At 47.0% G+C, this 20,220-nt stretch overlaps 1 gene segment (V, D, J or C); it reads right to left on the bottom strand.

Moving 5' to 3' along the window:
* Positions 1 to 6,738: 6,738 nt before the first annotated feature.
* On the bottom strand, positions 6,739 to 14,792 carry LOC142465164 (T cell receptor alpha variable 21-like). The segment is given in 3 exon segments: positions 6,739 to 9,322; positions 10,869 to 12,706; positions 13,168 to 14,792. Coding segments are annotated over 2 exon segments (525 nt in total).
* Positions 14,793 to 20,220: the final 5,428 nt, after the last annotated feature.

The following is a 20,220-nucleotide window of genomic DNA, read 5'->3' as shown; positions in this document are numbered from 1 at the left end:
TCAGTCACCCACCCACGTGTCAGTCACCCACCCACGAGTCAGTCAGTCACCCACCCACCCACGTGTCAGTCAGTCAACCACCCCCTCACACCCCACCCACTTCACCCACTCTCTCTCTCTCTGTCCCCCACTCTCTCTGTCACCCACTCTCTCTCTGTCCTTTTGTCTCTCTCTCTCCTCTGTCTCTCTCTCTGTCCTCTGTCGCTCTCTCTGTCCTCTGTCTCTCTCTGTCCTCTGTCTCTCTCTCTCTGTCCTCTGTCTCTCTCTCTCTGTCTCTCTCTCTCTCTGTCCTCTGTCTCTCTCTCTCCTCTGTCTCTCTCTGTCTCTCTCTCTCTCCTCTGTCGCTCTCTCTCTGTCCTCTGTCGCTCTCTCTCTGTCCTCTCTCTCTCGGTCCTCTGTCTCTCTCTCTGTCCTCTGTGTGTCTATCTCTGTCTCTCTCTCTACCCTCTGTCTATCTCTCTCTCTCTCTCTCTCTCCTCTGTCTCTCTCTCTGTCCTCTGTCTCTCTCTCTCTGTGTCCTCTGTCTCTCTCTGTGTCCTCTGTCTCTCTGTGTCCTCTCTCTCTGTGTGTCCTCTCTCTTTGTGTCCTCTCTCTCTCTGTCTCTCTCTCTCTCTGTCCTCTGTCTCTCTCTCTGTCCTCTGTCTCTCTCTGTCCTCTGTCTCTCTCTGTCCTCTGTCTCTCTCTCTGTCCTCTGCTCTCTCTGTCCTCTGTCTCTCTCTCTGTCCTCTGCTCTCTATCTGTCCTTTGTCTCTCTCTCTCTCTCTCTCTCTCTCTCTCTCTCTCTCTCTCTCTCTCTCTCTCTGTCTCTCTCTCTGTCTTCTGTCTCTCTCTATGTCCCCTGTCTCTCTCTCTCTGTCCTCTGTCGCTCTCTCTCTCCTCTGTCTCTCTCTCTGTCCTCTGTCTATCTCTCTGTCCTCTGTCGCTCTCTCTCTGTCCTCTGTCACTCTCTCTCTGTCCTCTGTCTCTCTCTCTCTCTCTCTCTCTCTCTCTCTCTCTCTCTCTCTCTCTCTCTCTGTCCTCTCTCTCCTCTGTCGCTCTCTCTCTGTCCTCTCTCTCTCGGTCCTCTGTCTCTCTGTCCTCTGTGTGTGTCTCTCTCTCTCTGTCCTCTGTCTCTCTCTTTGTCCTCTGTCGCTCTCTCTCTGTCCTCTGTCGCTCTCTCTCTGTCCTCTGTCGCTCTCTCTCAGTCCTCTGTCGCTCTCTCTCTGTCCTCTGTTGCTCTCTCTATGTCCTCTGTCGCTCTCTCTCTCTCTCTGTGTGTCTGCCCCCTCCCACTGTGTGTGTGTGTGATGCCCCCTCCCAGTGTGTGTGTGACTGCCCCCTCCCAGTGTCTGTGTATATCAGTGGCAGTGTGTGAGACAGTGTGTATACAGACACCAACTCAGTCACCCACCCACGTGTCAGTCAGTCACCCACCCACATGTTAGTCACCCACCCACCCACGTGTCAGTCAGTCACCCACCCACGTGTCAGTCACCCACCCACGAGTCAGTCAGTCACCCACCCACCCACGTGTCAGTCAGTCAACCACCCCCTCACACCCCACCCACTTCACCCACTCTCTCTCTCTCTGTCCCCCACTCTCTCTCTCTCTGTCACCCACTCTCTCTCTGTCCTTTTGTCTCTCTCTCTCCTCTGTCTCCCTCTCTGTCCTCTGTCGCTCTCTCTGTCCTCTGTCTCTCTCTGTCCTCTGTCTCTCTCTGTCCTCTGTCTCTCTCTCTCTCTCTGTCCTCTGTCTCTCTCTCTCCTCTGTCTCTCTCTGTCTCTCTCTCTCTCTGTCTCTCTCTCTCTCTCTCCTCTGTCGCTCTCTCTCTGTCCTCTGTCGCTCTCTCTCTGTCCTCTCTCTCTCGGTCCTCTGTCTCTCTCTCTGTCCTCTGTGTGTCTATCTCTGTCTCTCTCTCTACCCTATGTCTATCTCTCTCTCTCTCTCTCTCTCTCTCTCTCTCTCTCTCTCTCTCTCTCTCTCTCTCTCTCTCTCCTCTGTCTCTCTCTCTGTCCTCTGTCTCTCTCTCTCTGTGTCCTCTGTCTCTCTCTGTGTCCTCTGTCTCTCTGTGTCCTCTCTCTCTGTGTGTCCTCTCTCTTTGTGTCCTCTCTCTCTCTCTGTCTCTCTCTCTCTCTGTCCTCTGTCTCTCTCTCTGTCCTCTGTCTCTCTCTGTCCTCTGTCTCTCTCTGTCCTCTGTCTCTCTCTCTGTCCTCTGCTCTCTCTGTCCTCTGTCTCTCTCTCTGTCCTCTGCTCTCTATCTGTCCTTTGTCTCTCTCTCTCTCTCTCTCTCTCTCTGTCTCTCTCTCTGTCCTCTGTCTCTCTCTATGTCCCCTGTCTCTCTCTCTGTCCTCTGTCGCTCTCTCTCTCCTCTGTCTCTCTCTCTGTCCTCTGTCTATCTCTCTGTCCTCTGTCGCTCTCTCTCTGTCCTCTGTCACTCTCTCTCTGTCCTCTGTCACTCTCTCTCTCTCCTCTGTCGCTCTCTCTCTGTCCTCTCTCTCTCGGTCCTCTGTCTCTCTGTCCTCTGTGTGTGTCTCTCTCTCTGTCTCTGTCTCTGTCCTCTGTCTCTCTCTTTGTCCTCTGTCGCTCTCTCTCTGTCCTCTGTCGCTCTCTCTCTGTCCTCTGTCGCTCTCTTTCAGTCCTCTGTCGCTCTCTCTCTGTCCTCTGTTGCTCTCTCTATGTCCTCTGTCGCTCTCTCTCTCTCTGTGTGTCTGCCCCCTCCCACTGTGTGTGTGTGTGATGCCCCCTCCCAGTGTGTGTGTGACTGCCCCCTCCCAGTGTCTGTGTATATCAGTGGCAGTGTGTGAGACAGTGTGTATACAGACACCAACTCAGTCACCCACCCATGTGTCAGTCAGTCACCCACCCACATGTTAGTCACCCACCCACGTGTCAGTCAGTCACCCACCCACGTGTCAGTCACCCACCCACGAGTCAGTCAGTCACCCACCCACCCACGTGTCAGTCAGTCAACCACCCCCTCACACCCCACCCACTTCACCCACTCTCTCTCTCTCTGTCCCCCACTCTCTCTCTCTCTGTCACCCACTCTCTCTCTGTCCTTTTGTCTCTCTCTCTCCTCTGTCTCCCTCTCTGTCCTCTGTCGCTCTCTCTGTCTTCTGTCTCTCTCTGTCCTCTGTCTCTCTCTCTCTGTCCTCTGTCTCTCTCTCTCCTCTGTCTCTCTCTGTCTCTCTCTCTCTGTCTCTCTCTCTCTCTCTCTCTCTCCTCTGTCGCTCTCTCTCTGTCCTCTGTCACTCTCTCTCTGTCCTCTCTCTCTCGGTCCTCTGTCTCTCTCTCTGTCCTCTGTGTGTCTATCTCTGTCTCTCTCTCTACCCTATGTCTATCTCTCTCTCTCTCTCTCTCTCTCTCTCTCTCTCCTCTGTCTCTCTCTCTGTCCTCTGTCTCTCTCTCTCTGTGTCCTCTGTCTCTCTCTGTGTCCTCTGTCTCTCTGTGTCCTCTCTCTCTGTGTGTCCTCTCTCTCTGTGTCCTCTCTCTCTCTGTCTCTCTCTCTCTCTGTCCTCTGTCTCTCTCTCTCTGTCCTCTGTCTCTCTCTGTCCTCTGTCTCTCTCTGTCCTCTGTCTCTCTCTCTGTCCTCTGCTCTCTCTGTCCTCTGTCTCTCTCTCTGTCCTCTGCTCTCTATCTGTCCTTTGTCTCTCTCTCTCTCTCTCTCTGTCTCTCTCTCTGTCCTCTGTCTCTCTCTATGTCCCCTGTCTCTCTCTCTCTGTCCTCTGTCGCTCTCTCTCTCCTCTGTCTCTCTCTCTGTCCTCTGTCTATCTCTCTGTCCTCTGTCGCTCTCTCTCTGTCCTCTGTCACTCTCTCTCTGTCCTCTGTCGCTCTCTCTCTGTCGCTCTCTCTCTGTCCTCTGTCGCACTCTTTCTCTGTCCTCTGTCGCGCTCTCTCTGTCCTCTGTCGCACTCTTTCTCTGTCCTCTGTCGTGCTCTCTGTCCTCTGTCGCGCTCTCTCTGTCCTCTGTCTCTCTCTCTCTCCTCTGTCTCTCTCTGTCCTCTGAAGAGGCGGCATCCTGACACTGGTTAAGGGGTTCAGAATCATCCACATCTGGCTTTTTTTTCCGATTAGTGAGGTCATCACACACACACACACACACACACACACACACACACACACACACACACACACACACACACACACACACACACACACACACACACGGACTAATTGTAGTACAGTATACGTGTAATACAATAAATAAACGGTTATGTAAAATCGAATCCTGTTATTTGTTCTTACTAGGAATTTATTCAATTTCTTTTTTTAAGGTGCGGGGCTAGGTAGCAAGTAGATTTTTTTTGATTGGGCGCGTAGATTTTTTTTGGGGGGGGGGGGGGCATGATTTCTGTTGGCAGCCCTGCTGGGGGAGAAGGTAGAGGAGAGAATGGGAAGAGGTAAAATTAATAATACAGCATCAATGGTGACACTATTAGATAAATATCATTATAATATTCATTTTTTAGTGATGTTATTTGTTGTTTTAATAAAAAAAAATGGTGTCCCGGTTTTTCATTTTCAAAATCTGGTCACCCTATTGGAACGGCTCATGATCCGAAGCATATCACATCATCTGTAAAACACGGTGGAGGCAGTGTGATGGCATGGGCATGCAAGGCTTACAATGACACTGGGTCACTAGTGTTTATTGATGATGTGACAAGAAGACAGAAGCAGCCGGATGAATTCTGAAGTCTATAGGGATATATTGTCTGCTCAGATTCAACCAAATTCAGCGAAGTTGATTGGACGGAGCTTCACTTTACAGATGGACCCAAAACATATTGTGAAAGCAACCCAGGAGGTTGTTAAGGCAAAGAAGTGGAATATTCTGCAATGGGTGAGTCAATCACCTGATCTCAACCCAATCGAGCATGCATTTCACTTGCTAAAGACAAAACTTAAGGCAGAAAGACCCACCAACAAACAACAACTAAAGACAGCTGCAGTAAAGGCCTGGCAAAGCATCACAAAGGAGGAAACCCAGTGTTTGGTGATGTCCATGCGTTCCAGACTTCAAGCAGTCATTTCCTGCAAAGGATTCTCGACAAAGTATTAAAAATGAACATTTTATTTATGATTGTTGTTAATTGTGTTAATTTGTCCAATTACATTTGAGCCCCTGAAATAAGGGGACTGTGTATGAAAATGGTTTCAATTCCTAAACGTTTCATACGATACTGAAGTACACAGGCCGGGTGTGACAGGGTAAATAAAAGCCACCAGCTATATGCCTGGCAGACCTATGTTTAGTCTGCAGTGCAGCAGTGACTAGGTTAACTTCAGCTGGGAACCTCAGGACATTAGTTGGATCCCAGCTCCCTAATCAAGGTGTGTTAAAAACCCCAGGCTGTAGACACATGCTGCCAGCTGGTCAGCAGACAGGAGTGAGTTGCTGAAGAAATTACTGTTACAAGGTCTGTCTTTTTGTATGCTGTCTGAAGCAGGGAAATACCCTGAAAACTCTGGAGAGAGAACAGCTTGATTTAAGGTCTGTTTGCAAAGTACATTTTGATGAACTGTTGTGTCCTGCACGCTGAAGAAAACCTGTTTTGTTTACATGCTGAAGATAAGCTATTTTTCTTTTGTTTGCTGCTGAGAAGCTATTTGTTTTTGGTGTGCTGTATGTTTTAAGGCTAAAATAAATAAGCCTTATCCAAAGAACCCGCGTGTGTAGTTGCATGTACCCTGCAACACCGGGGCTAGGGTATTTGTTGCCCTAGGCCAGGGGAGCGCAAGCTTTTGAAGCTGCGTCCCCCTGTCTTTCCTTCCTCGACTCTCGCTTCCCCCTACCTTGTATCCACGTCAAATGACGCTGCGCGATCATGTGACGGCATGTCACGTGACCCGCGGTGTCATTTGACGCGTGCTATGTCACATGGCCCCGCGGTGTCATTTGATGCCGCGTTGCCATGGCAATGCATCATACAGCCGGCTGAATCCCGGTAAGTGGAGGGTTGCAGGGGCCTCACTCGCTCCCCCGGCATTTAATTAAATGCCTGGGGGAAGAGCCTGGGGCCTCTGCAACTGCCCACGCCCCCCCAAGAAAACTCTCCAGCCCCCCCTGGGGGGCACGACCCCCAGTTTGCAAACCCCTGCCCTAGGCAAACCTTCAGCTTGTGCCCCTCCCCCCCTCACACACAGACAATTCACGTTCAGATTTTTTTAATATTTAACTGAAAAATGAAAATTTTATACCTCATTTTATCTATTTATTTATTAATAGATTTTTTGTAAGATTCATACACTCTCCCCCTCTCCCTGTCATTCTCTTCCCCCCCTCTCTCTCGTTCCCCTTCTCCTTGTCTCTCATTTCCTCTCACTGTCATTCTTGTTCCCCATCTGTCCCTGTAACTCTCACCTCTCTTCCTCCCCCTCTCATTTTATATCCTCCCTCCCTCATTCTCTCTCCCCTCTCTGTAATTCTCCCCCGTCTCTCTGTCACTCTCCCCTATTTTCTCGCATTCAATCCCCCTCTCTCCCTCACTCTGTCTCTGTCATTCTGCCCCCCCTCTTTGTCATTCTCCCTCCCTCTCGCTGTCACTCCCCTTCTCTCCCTCATTTTTGTCCCTCCTCTCTCCGTCATTCGTGTTCCTCCTCTCTCTCTCTGTCACTCCCGTTCTCTCCCTCCTTCACTACCCCCCTCTCTCCCTCCCTCTTTTCATTCTCTCCTCCCTCATTCTCACCCCCCCTTTGTCATTCTCCCTCCCTTCTTTCTGTTATTCTCCCCCCTCTCTGTCATTCTCTCTCCTTTCTGTCAACCCCCCCTCGCTCTGTCATCTCCATCCCCATTACACACACAGGACAGCCACAGAAAACACACACAGACAGGACAGCCGCAGCAAGCAAGCAAACAGACACACAGACACACAGACACACACACACCAGTGAAGATAGAACTATTTCAAGCCTAAATAATAAAGATGCTATATTGTCTATATAAATGTATCCCTGTTTCCCCCCCCCCACCCCAATCTCACATAGGGCCTCTCTCTGGGAAACTCGCTGTGGTTACATGGCATAGTGTGGTGCATAACTGCTGGTAACAGGGGGCCCTGGGTCTCCCACATGGTGGTATAGTGGAATGACAGGACAGGCTTCTGGGGTTTTGCCCAAATCGTACTTGCAGGTGCAGCGCCTCCATCTCGTGCAGCCCCCAGGTGTATGGGGTGAAGTCTCTGCAGAAGAATCTCTTCCCCCTCCTCCTAATAGACTTCACTCTCTGGCAGGAGGTATAATTAAAACACAGGTCCTTTATTGAGTCTCTCTCTCTGTATTCAACACACAGCAGTTGATAGTAGCTTGTAGGGGTGTCCACCCGCAGGATGTCCCTGGACTCACTCCCAGCCAAGGGCACCAGGAGCAGTCCCAGCTATTCCCTTACTCCCTAATAGAGTAAGAGGTATGCGGTTCCCCACCGCTCCCCTAAGAGAGGGCCTCAAACTGCCAGAGCCCCGACAGCTTGGTTAGGGTAAACCAACCTCTATCAAGGTAGATGCAGACACTGCTATATTCAAAAAGTGCAGTGCCTTAGGTACCAGTCCAGTGGGAACCACCCCTGTGCCATTAATTGGACACAAGGCCTTATTAAACTACCTTCCCTGACTCACTACACTGCTATGAGTGGGTAAAACCCATGATTAATCCTGGCAACCTACCCTTAGTAGGCATTACTGCCAGGAGAAGGGCAGACCTATGGCCCAAAACCAATCAGGGCTACATAAATATATTTATTCAGCATGTAACTAGTTAAAATAAGTAATATAGTATTAAGTTAGAATTTATATTGGAAAATGATATGCTGCCTCTGCAAAGATAAGAAGATAAATCAGTCTGAAGACGACAGATGTAGAAATGCTGTATGTGAGTTAGGAAACTTGGTATGTTTAATGTCTTCTGAGTTGAATAGTATATGGTCTTATATGGTCTTGAGTTTAGAATCAAAGGTTAGTTAACTAGTGTTAAAAGACAATACAATAGAGATGGGTCTTAAAAGATAAGGAACATAGTTAATTCTGTAGTTACTTAGTGACAGAACAAAGAGGGTCTTCTAAATCAAAGTAAATATTGCTAAATTAAGAAACAGTGTTCTTGATGATTGAATAAGAAGATTGGGCTGACAGTGAGAAAAATAGGTGATTCCTATGTTAAGACTGGTTAAGGAAAAATGTATAAAGATTGCATTTGGATTTATAGAATTTAGAATCATTTAACATCCAAGCTAATAACAACCAAGCTAAGGATTCTCCCCTCTATAACCACATTCTATATGCCTGAAAGATGTAACTGACTGAAATGATGCTGTGAAAGATGTTTCTATTGTCTCTGAATAAATTGAGAAACGAACCGGACCGTGTTTTATATATACTGAAAGGTGGGACATTTGCACCCATCTAATGAGCAAATGTTCAACCAGGACAGAGCAGAACACAGTGACGCACACACCAGGACAAAGCAGAACACAGTGACACACATACACAGTGACACAACCACCCTCACCTCTCTCTGGTCCACGCTGTTTCCTCCTCTGCTTGGCCCTGCCCCCAGGCTCTTTACACCTCGTCCTGATTAGCTGCATTCTCCAGCAGTAGCCAATCAGGATGGAGGAAACGGCCCAGCTCTCTCCCTGATTGGGGAAATCCCCCTGCAGTTACAAATCTGCTGGCCCCCAAATTCTGCCGCCCTAATTGGCCTAATGCTAAAACCGGCCTTGCATGTACTTAGCGCTTTACAGCAGAAACACATGTGACATAATAGGAATAAGCACCTCTACTTAAAAGTAGACATTAGTAAAAGGAGCCCACCCAAAGAGCTTACACTCTATTAAAATTAATGTATATGTTAGTGTTAATAATATGAGTACTTTCTATGAAGTCTAAATTCTACATCTCTGGCAGCATATATAAGAATGTCACTAAAATGTTATTCTTCTTGGTTGTACATAAGCAAAGAAAGAAGAATAATGTGAAGTTTGTGTCAGATGCAGTTCTCAGGTGACACTGTCTAACCCCAGGGTTTTTGTTCAGGGCTCAGCTGTCTTTTCACACTGTGCCTCCAGAGCGCACCAATACGTTCCTGTGTCTGAGCTCTCAGAGTTACTGATATATAGGAAGCTTCTCTTCTCCTCCTTCTGAAGCTCGAACATACATTTATTGTCTGAGAAGTTCCCGCTGCTCCGGAGAATGTGTAATATGCGCGGCCTCTCCCCGGGATTTTGCTTGTACCACTGCAGGCTGTAGAAACTACCGGCGACATATTCACAGGTCATAACAGACATGTCCCCTTCTGAAACATCAGCCGTGGGAGGGCTCTGTCTAACTTCATCTTCACAGTTCACATCTGTAAAAAAAAAATACATTAAAATGTCGAAACAACTCGTGACTGGACGTAGTTATGACCAGGGATTACGGTTTTCGGTATTTATTTTTTCATAAAATGTGTTTTTCTTCTGTTTTCCGGTGTTTTATTTCTATTTAAAAATCTGTGCTTATCAGTGTTTAACAAAGAAACAATATTGACACGTGTTTTCATTTGGTGTTTATTGGTGGACTTTTTCCTTTTGTTTCCAAACTTCCCCTTGATGCCTTTGTCTCCTATCTATGGACCAGCTGCCCTAAGAGGTGGAATTTAATAGGAAAGGAGGCTTCATTTCTGGTGTTTATCGGTTTTAGCCGGAAGTGCGAGATGATCAGTCGGTGATGTTTATTCTGTGTGTTTCAGTTAAAACCGAAAACCTGAATCCCTACTTATGACACACCTCTAATCACACATAAAAGGAAAATACTACTCAGAGTCTTTCCTTAAAGCCTTAAAAATCAATTGATTAGCCACGTTGACCCTGGAGAAAGTGGATATTTTTTATTGAAACAGCATGGGAATTATTCACTGGTGTAAAATATTAATTTAACTGATGCTGATCTTGTGGAAAAGTTCCAAAAGAACAAGATTACCAGTGTTGTCTGATAAATCTACCGCTATAGAAAAAACAAGATCTTTCGAAATAGACGTTAACATTTTAAAATTAACTTGGCTAAGGGATTCCAAAATAACACAGTGACTTAATACTAGACAATTGGTTCCTTTATGCTGTGTTTATGCACTGGGCTACATATAACTCCTCACACTGTGCCTGCACTGCACAGAGATACAATGCAGAGTCAGTCACACTGGGGGTTGGGATGAAGAGAAAGCTCAGGCTGTTCTTCTTCTGGAGATCAGCTGTGACCCGTCCTTCTGTTTTATTCCCATCCAGGGCAAGAGATATTAATTCAACCGGCTTCTCTCCTGGATTCTGTCTGTACCATTTTAATCCATTGAAACCGCTCACTTTATAACCACAAGACAAAGTCACGAATTCCCCTTCTGTGACATAAACCGACTGATTGTGGTTATTTACTGAATCCTGACAATCCACAACTGTGTTAAAGAAAACACATCACATCAACTTCCGATAGTGTCGCTTGTATTGCATAATTCAATGATAAAAATACATAATTTCCTTGGTCAGTAAAAAGATGAAGCTTGCTGTTCTAGGGAGACTACAGGCAAGATTGTATTGTATGTCTGTATTTATATAGCGCCATTGATGTACATAGCGCTTCACAGTAGTAATACACGTGGTAATCATATAAATAACAAATAATATAAATGACAGGTCATGATTCTTACACTTGTTAAAATAATATCTACTAGATATTCTGTATATATAAAACTTTTCCAAATTAGTATATTTGGAAATATATTTAGAAGCAAAGTTACTTTTATCACTTCTATTATGAAAAGGTTAAATATCAAATTATTATCTGTATGATTTTTTTAATTGATTCATTTTGTAGAGAACAGAAAACACCCAGTTATATTAGTAAGTTTAAATAAAACAACTTACAATGGAGATACATGATCTTCACTATGATCAGTGTCAGCCAGTTCTGCATGGTGATCCGATACATACGACACAAGGAATGACGAGATTGGGAGTAGCGTGTGCAGTCAGTGCGTGTGCAGTCAGTGCGTGTGCAGTCTGAGGTATGACTGGCAGATACAGCTAAATATGATTTCCAGTGGAACTTCTGGTCTGTAGAGCAGAACCACATGGCCCCACCTACTAAACCACTTCAGACAGCCCAGATCTTTATGCACTTTCTTTGAACCTACAGTATATTTCCTCACTACATGTTGGCATTTGACAACCACTGTTGTTTTCTCTCTGTTGTAAGCTGCTCAATTGTATTTTCCTCCAACATACTTTTAAAGAATGACTGACCTGCTTGAAATAACAAATCCAGGTGACCAAATGTTTGGTGTCATCATATGATCACAATTATAGATTCCTTGCTACCTTTACATTACTGTATTTATTTACATATAGTGTGCAAGGTAAATTAAACAGTCCTGTTCGTATCAATGTTGTAGTGTTTAATTTTATATCTGAATTTGTTTTAATTCAGGCATAAGCTCATACGGATCCATGTTAAAATGGATAGGAAGTGACAACCTGTGAGTGTCATTTGCATGTCATTACCCAGAATCCCTGACTGCAGTGGAAGCATTATATGCTAAGAGGTAATGGAGAAAGGCAGGTTTGTGGATCTTTCTCAAATATGTGAATGCGCTCACAAGTAGTATTTTTATTTTAAAGTTTTAAACACTTTTTATAGATTTCTGACTGTATCCTACACTGTCCTACTCCCTGTTTAAATGAATGGAAATTAGGATACTCTAAGGCCTTGCCCCCGCTGCCTACTAAAGCGTCCACTGTGTCGGACGCTGCACGCACAAGAGCCCTCCCCTCAATGGCGCCGGGCCCGCTGCGAGGGGGGGCCGCAGCGCTCGGGCGAGAGTTGCTCCTGCTCTCAATAGAATTGAGAGCAGGACTCGCGTCGAGCGATTAGGCACGCCCCCGGCGGTTCAGCCAATGAGGGCGAACCTGCCGGGTGACGTCATGGCCGCGCCCCCGTCACGCCCCCCCCGGTCTCTCCTCCTGCAGTGAGCTGCAGACCGGGGAATCGGCGGAACGCGCCGCCAATATCGCGGGCGCGCGTTACAGCGGCATGACCGGGGCCTAAAGCAGAGCACTCTTTAATGAATATGGGCAAAAGAAAGCAAAGAGTTGGGTCAACATTAATTAGCATTACAATGGTTCCAGGGATGGAGTGGACTTTAGCTGCTGTATATTTCCCCATTAACATGCTGTTGGAAACATGTTGGCGTGCTGGTGGGTGTAATGGACAGTGCCTTTCAATTCCAAATTGTTTTACATTCCCTTTTGGGGATCTCTGGTCTTCAAACTCCAAGGAGCGAGAGAAGAAGTAAACAAAAAAGTCTTGTTGTTGCCTAATTACAGGTGAATGTTAGCTGGAGGGTGCACCCAGGATTATAAAACAAACGTTTGTTGATGCCTGAGGATTTTGTACACAGCCGCTCTCTGTGTGCCTCACAGTGCTCTCATTGCACAGAAATACACTGCAGAGTCTTCCACTCGTGTGCTGTTCAGGTACAGAAAGGTGAATTTGTTGTAGGTGTCTAGGAACATTGTAAAGTCCTGTTCTGTTCTGTAACCATTAGTGCTCAGATATAAAATGGATTGAGGTGGGCTGTCACCAAGCTGCCGGTACCACTGCAAGCTATACTCGGTGCCTGTATAAGAACAGTTTATTTGAAATGGTTCTCCTTCGGCAACTACCTGGAATTCACTTTGATGTACATTGTACTGCCCCAAAACACCTGCAAAAGAGCAAACACAATATTGACATCTTGTACGTGGCTGCAGCTTGGTAATGATATATAACACTTTTATGCCAACAGAGCTTGCCATTGAATGTTAAACAAGCCCATACATTTTAGGAGTCAATTGACATTTTCAGACAATCTCCAGCAGGCCAACGCAACCCTTAATATTCTCCTCTGACTGCATCCCAATACTGCCCAACGCTTTAAGCATCTCTTCCTAGTTGGTAATGTATCTGTTTCCAAGTAAATAAATAGATGTAAGTGAAACTGTTTGATGCCGGCTCATTAATAAAGTTATATAGATCAAAAGAGGAAGAAAAAGTTCATGTTGGAAGTAAGTGAATCAACCAGTTAAATAATTGTACACCAGCACATGCAACATATTCAGTTAAATCCCTGTGCAGTTGAATGAGAACAAATTAATGCAAATACAAATGATGATATTTTTGCAATACCTGTAATAAATATGACTAAGAAACCAGCAGCCCTCATTGTAGTTCATGTAAGGCAAGGATATGATAAATATGCTGCTGTTGGTTTGCTCTTTTTATCTTGAAAAGCTGACACGTGTTGATGGTTTGGGAGTGTCTTGTGGAGGGCGTGTTATCATATCCTTATATTGCAGAGCACAGAATCTGAATAACAAATGTCCATACAGGTCTCAGACAAGGTAACATAATCTGGAAAGAACCGGAAAGTCTTCATAGCCCAAATAGTTAGAAGAATGTTAGCTGTATTGTTGGTTATGGGATGAAGTCATGTATGTGGGATGAGATAGCAGTCAGATAATGAGAAACTCAATTAAAACAAATATTTTCTAAGTGTTATTCACTAAGTATTAATTTTGAATTTGAGCATGTTGCATCTTCTTTGAATGGTGAGGTCCCTTTAAAGTTAGGCATGGGCCTTTGGTTTAAAGAAAATGAAATAGGGATATGTTTATCAAATATTTGCAAAGCAACTCCAATAAATATTAATATGTTTTACTTTGATGAAGCTGGTGCCATGTTACACTAATTCTGCAGCAAAGAGACTTTGACATGACATCCATACTGACATGTTATTCTATATGACCAATGGCAGGTAAAATAGTGTGTACTTGGCATGGGACAGATTTCACTCTTGTTCAATTTTGGCTTCCAAGTCCAATTAGCATCTTTTCTTTCCCTCGGTCAAGGTTGAAACATTAATCCTTAAAGTTCCAGGTTAGAATATCTCTTTTTTCAGATTCAAGGTTTCACAACATTACTTAATAGAATCCATACATGGATGGCATAAGGCTGCGCTTATAGGGCCGGCGCCGGTGACATCAGGCCACGGTCGCTGGAAAAATCAAATTGAGATGACTTCCAGCGATCGCGACCAAAGCGCCGCTCCGTCGCGTCGTGCTTACTTGACGCGCACGCGACTGCGGCAATGCATTTGTTTTCATGCGACGTCGCGTCGCCAGCACTATAAGCGCAGCCTTACTTTAAACGTCTCAAATCCAATGTGGGCGAACCACTCACGGCCTCGTCTCCACGCCTCCTCTGCTCTCCCTCCCCGGTATAATCAAGATGCTGCTCGGTGACAGTGCTGGGTGACATCACAGAATAGCGCTGCCGCCTTGCAGCACTTGGTATAATCAAGGCCTAAGTATTAAGTACAGGCTGCAATTTGATTTACATGTGCTTTTATCACAGCAACATATTTCCAACCTCTGCCAGGGTCACATTGTTTCATCCACATATATAAAGTTTAAAAAGACAGCAACGTCCTAGTTGAGAGGCTTAAATCCCTGTCCAACAATTGTGAATACAATGTTCACCATCCTGTTGATATAAATCAAATGCTCACAATACTGCCGATATAGCAGAGTGGGGAATGTGTTCACTCGCAGTGCAATGGCGACACCTAGTGGCACCTCAGTGAAAGTGCAGCAGTTATTCCCCGCAGGATTATGCCGGTTTTCCTTCCTGTCATTGTTATATCTCACATAACTATACCGTGGTTATGTACAGCTGTAAGCACAAAGTAACATGCAGAAAAGGAGGCGAGGGCTTTAATAACATGGTAGTTTAGGTTTAAGGGGAAAAAATCCCTTCCCTTGAAAGCCCCACGCGAAAAGCATGCCGGGAAGCGTGGTGACGTCACACCGGGGGCGGGCACGTCATTCATAGCAGGGAGACTCCGCTTCCGGTGCAGCTCCTATACAACCACGCGCGTCCGGAAGCGCGTCACGGAGGCTCAGTGTACGGGCGCTCAAACACAACTACACACCCCACAACTGATATATTAAGCGATCTTGTAGCAATAGAGGATCATACTATACATCACTCCCTGCGGAGTAATAGTGGTAGTTACTGCGGGAGTGAGAGGATACTGTACATCACTCCCTGCGGAGTAATAGTGGTACACGCTGCGGCAGTGAGAGGATACTGTATAATCACTCCCTGCGGAGTAATAGTGGTACTCGCTGAGGCAGTGAGAGGATACTGTACATCACTCCCTGCGGAGTAATAGTGGTACTCCCTGCGGCAGTGAGAGGATACTGTATAATCACTCCCTGCGGAGTAATAGTGGTACTCGCTGCGGCAGTGAGAGGATACTGTACATCACTCCCTGCGGAGTAATAGTGGTACTCCCTGCGGCAGTGAGAGGATACTGTATAATCCCTCCCTGCGGAGCAATAGTGGTACTCGCTGCGGCAGTGAGAGGATACTGTATAATCCCTCCCTGCGGAGTAATAGTGGTACTCGCTGCGGCAGTGAGAGGATACTGTATAATCACTCCCTGCGGAGTAATAGTGGTACTCGCTGAGGCAGTGAGAGGATACTGTACATCACTCCCTGCGGAGTAATAGTGGTACTCCCTGCGGCAGTGAGAGGATACTGTATAATCACTCCCTGCGGAGTAATAGTGGTACTCGCTGCCGCAGTGAGAGGATACTGTATAATCACTCCCTGCGGAGTAATAGTGGTACTCGCTGCGGCAGTGAGAGGATACTGTATAATCACTCCCTGCGGAGTAATAGTGGTACTCGCTGCGGCAGTGAGAGGATACTGTATAATCACTCCCTGCGGAGTAATAGTGGTACTTACTGCGGCAGTGAGAGGATCATACTATACATCACTCCCTGCGGAGTAATAGTGGTACTCGCTGCGGCAGTGAGAGGATACTGTATAATCACTCCCTGCGGAGTAATAGTGGTACTCGCTGCGGCAGTGAGAGGATACTGTATAATCACTCCCTGCGGAGTAATAGTGGTACTCGCTGCGGCAGTGAGAGGATACTGTATAATCACTCCCTGCGGAGTAATAGTGGTACTCGCTGCGGCAGTGAGAGGATACTGTATAATCACTCCCTGCGGAGTAATAGTGGTACTCGCTGCGGCAGTGATAGATACTGCATAATAACTCGCGGCGGAGTAATAGTGGTACTTGCTGCGGCAGTGAGAGATACTGCATAATCACTCCCTGCAGAGTAATAGTGGTACTCGCTGCGGCAGTGAGAGGATACTGTATAATCACTCCCTGCGGAGTAATAGTGGTACTTACTGCGGCAGTGAGAGGATACTGTATAATCACTCCCTGCGGAGTAATAGTGGTACTTACTGCGGCAGTGAGAGGATACTGTACATCACTCCCTGCGGAGTAATAGTGGTACTCGCTGCGGCAGTGAGAGGATACTGTATAATCACTCCCTGCGGAGTAATAGTGGTACTCGCTGCGGCAGTGAGAGGATACTGTATAATCACTCCCTGCAGAGTAATAGTGGTACACGCTGCGGCAGTGAGAAGATACTGTACATCACTCCCTGCGGAGTAATAGTGGTACTTACTGCGGCAGTGAGAGGATACTGTGTAATCACTCCCTGCGGAGTAATAGTGGTACTTACTGCGGCAGTGAGAGGATACTATACATCACTCCCTGCGGAGTAATAGTGGTACTCGCTGCGGCAGTGAGAGGATACTGTATAATCACTCCCTGCGGAGTAATAGTGGTACACGCTGCGGCAGTGAGAGATACTGTATAATCACTCCCTGCGGAGTAATAGTGGTACTCGCTGCGGCAGTGAGAGGATAATATACATCACTCCCTGCGGAGTAATAGTGGTACTCGCTGCGGCAGTGATAGATACTGCATAATAACTCGCGGCGGAGTAATAGTGGTACTTGCTGCGGCTGTGAGAGATACTGCATAATCACTCCCTGCGGAGTAATAGTGGTACTTGCTGCGGCAGTGAGAGATACTGCATAATCACTCCCTGCAGAGTAATAGTGGTACTCGCTGCGGCAGTGAGAGGATACTGTATAATCACTCCCTGCGGAGTAATAGTGGTACTCGCTGCGGCAGTGAGAGGATACTGTATAATCACTCCCTGCGGAGTAATAGTGGTACTTCCTGCGGCAGTGAGAGGATACTGTATAATCACTCCCTGTGGAGTAATAGTGGTACTCGCTGCGGCAGTGAGAGGATACTGTATAATCACTCCCTGCGGAGTAATAGTGGTACTTCCTGCGGCAGTGAGAGGATACTGTATAATCACTCCCTGCGGAGTAATAGTGGTACTCGCTGCGGCAGTGAGAGGATACTGTATAATCACTCCCTGCGGAGTAATAGTGGTACTTACTGCGGCAGTGAGAGGATACTGTATAATCACTCTCTGCGGAGTAATAGTGGTACTTACTGCGGCAGTGAGAGGATACTGTATAATCACTCCCTGCGGAGTAATAGTGGTACTTGCTGCGGCAGTGAGAGGATACTGTATAATCACTCCCTGCGGAGTAATAGTGGTACTTGCTGCGGCAGTGAGAGGATACTGTATAATCACTCCCTGCGGAGTAATAGTGGTACTCGCTGCGGCAGTGAGAGGATACTGTATAATCACTCCCTGCAGAGTAATAGTGGTACTCGCTGCGGCAGTGAGAGGATACTGTATAATCACTCCCTGCGGAGTAATAGTGGTACTCGCTGCGGCAGTGAGAAGATACTGTATAATCACTCCCTGCGGAGTAATAGTGGTACTCGCTGCGGCAGTGAGAGGATACTGTATAATCACTCCCTGCGGAGTAATAGTGGTACTCGCTGCGGCAGTGAGAGGATACTGTATAATCACTCCCTGCGGAGTAATAGTGGTACTCGCTGCGGCAGTGAGAGGATACTGTATAATCACTCCCTGCGGAGTAATAGTGGTACTCGCTGCGGCAGTGAGAGGATACTGTATAATCACTCCCTGCGGAGTAATAGTGGTACTCGCTGCGGCAGTGAGAGGATACTGTATAATCACTCCCTGCGGAGTAATAGTGGTACTCGCTGCGGCAGTGAGAGGATACTGTATAATCACTCCCTGCGGAGTAATAGTGGTACTCGCTGCGGCAGTGAGAGGATACTGTATAATCGCTCCCTGCGGAGTAATAGTGGTACTCGCTGCGGCAGTGAGAGGATACTGTATAATCACTCCCTGCGCAGTAATAGTGGTACTTACTGCGGCCGTGAGAGGATACTGTATAATCACTCCCTGCGCAGTAATAGTGGTACTCGCTGCGGCAGTGAGAGGATACTGTACATCACTCCCTGCGGAGTAATAGTGGTACTCGCTGCGGCAGTGAGAGGATACTGTATAATCACTCCCTGCGGAGTAATAGTGGTACTCGCTGCGGCAGTGAGAGGATACTGTATAATCACTCCCTGCGGAGTAATAGTGGTACTCGCTGCGGCAGTGAGAGGATACTGTATAATCACTCCCTGCGGAGTAATAGTGGTACTCGCTGCGGTAATGAGAGGATCATACTACACGATCACTCACTGTGGAGTAATAGTGGTACTCGCTGCGGCAGTGAGAGGATACTGTATAATCACTCCCTGCGGAGTAATTGTGGTACTCGCTGCGGCAGTGAGAGGATACTGTATAATCACTCCCTGCGGAGTAATAGTGGTACTCGCTGCAGCAGTGAGAGGATACTGTATAATCACTCCCTGCGGAGTAATAGTGGTACTCGCTGCGGCAGTGAGAGGATACTGTATAATCACTCCCTGCGGAGTAATAGTGGTACTCGCTGCGGCAGTGAGAGGATACTGTATAATCACTCCCTGCGGAGTAATAGTGGTACTTACTGCGGCCGTGAGAGGATACTGTATAATCACTCCCTGCGGAGTAATAATGGTACTCGCTGCGGCAGTGAGAGGATACTGTATAAACACTCCCTGCGGAGTAATAGTGGTACTTACTCCGGCAATGAGAGGATACTGTATAAACACTCCCTGCGGAGTAATAGTGGTACTTACTGCGGCAGTGAGAGGATCATACTATACATCACTCCTTGCGGAGTAATAGTGGTACTTGCTGCGGCAGTGAGAGGATACTGTATAATCACTCCCTGCGGAGTAATAGTGGTACTCGCTGCGGCAGTGAGAGGATACTGTATAATCACTCCCTGCGGAGTAATAGTGGTACTCGCTGCGGCAGTGAGAGGATACTGTATAATCACTCCCTGCGGAGTAATAGTGGTACTTACTGCGGCAGTGAGAGGATACTGTATAATCACTCCCTGCGGAGTAATAGTGGTACTCGCTGCGGCAGTGAGAGGATACTGTACATCACTCCCTGCGGAGTAATAGTGGTACTCGCTGCGGCAGTGAGAGGATACTGTATAATCACTCCCTGCGGAGTAATAGTGGTACTCGCTGCGGCAGTGAGAGGATACTGTATAATCACTCCCTGCGGAGTAATAGTGGTACTCGCTGCGGCAGTGAGAGGATACTGTATAATCACTCCCTGCGGAGTAATAGTGGTACTCGCTGCGGCAGTGAGAGGATACTGTATAATCACTCCCTGCGGAGTAATAGTGGTACTCGCTGCGGCAGTGAGAGGATACTGTATAATCACTCCCTGCGGAGTAATAGTGGTACTCGCTGCGGCAGTGAGAGGATACTGTATAATCACTCTCTGCGGAGTAATAGTGGTACTCGCTGCGGCAGTGAGAGGATACTGTATAATCACTCCCTGCGGAGTAATAGTGGTACTCGCTGCGGCAGTGAGAGGATACTGTATAATCACTCCCTGCGGAGTAATAGTGGTACTCGCTGCGGCAGTGAGAGGATACTGTATAATCACTCCCTGCGGAGTAATAGTGGTACTTGCTGCGGCAGTGAGAGGATACTGTATAATCACTCCCTGCGGAGTAATAGTGGTACTCGCTGCGGCAGTGAGAGGATAATGTATAATCACTCCCTGTGGAGTAATAGTGGTACTCGCTGCGGCAGTGAGAGGATACTGTATAATCACTCCCTGCGGAGTAATAGTGGTACTCGCTGCGGCAGTGAGAGGATACTGTATAATCACTCCCTGCGGAGTAATAGTGGTACTCGCTGCGGCAGTGAGAGGATACTGTATAATCACTCCCTGCGGAGTAATAGTGGTACTCGCTGCGGCAGTGAGAGGATACTGTATAATCACTCCCTGTGGAGTAATAGTGGTACTCGCTGCGGCAGTGAGAGGATACTGTATAATCACTCCCTGCGGAGTAA

The sequence above is a fragment of the Ascaphus truei genome, chromosome 13 (genome assembly GCF_040206685.1).
Source record: "Ascaphus truei isolate aAscTru1 chromosome 13, aAscTru1.hap1, whole genome shotgun sequence".
NCBI lineage: Eukaryota > Metazoa > Chordata > Amphibia > Anura > Ascaphidae > Ascaphus > Ascaphus truei.
The sequence above is the reverse complement of the archived record's forward strand: the minus strand, read 5'-3'. Positions and strand labels throughout refer to the sequence as shown.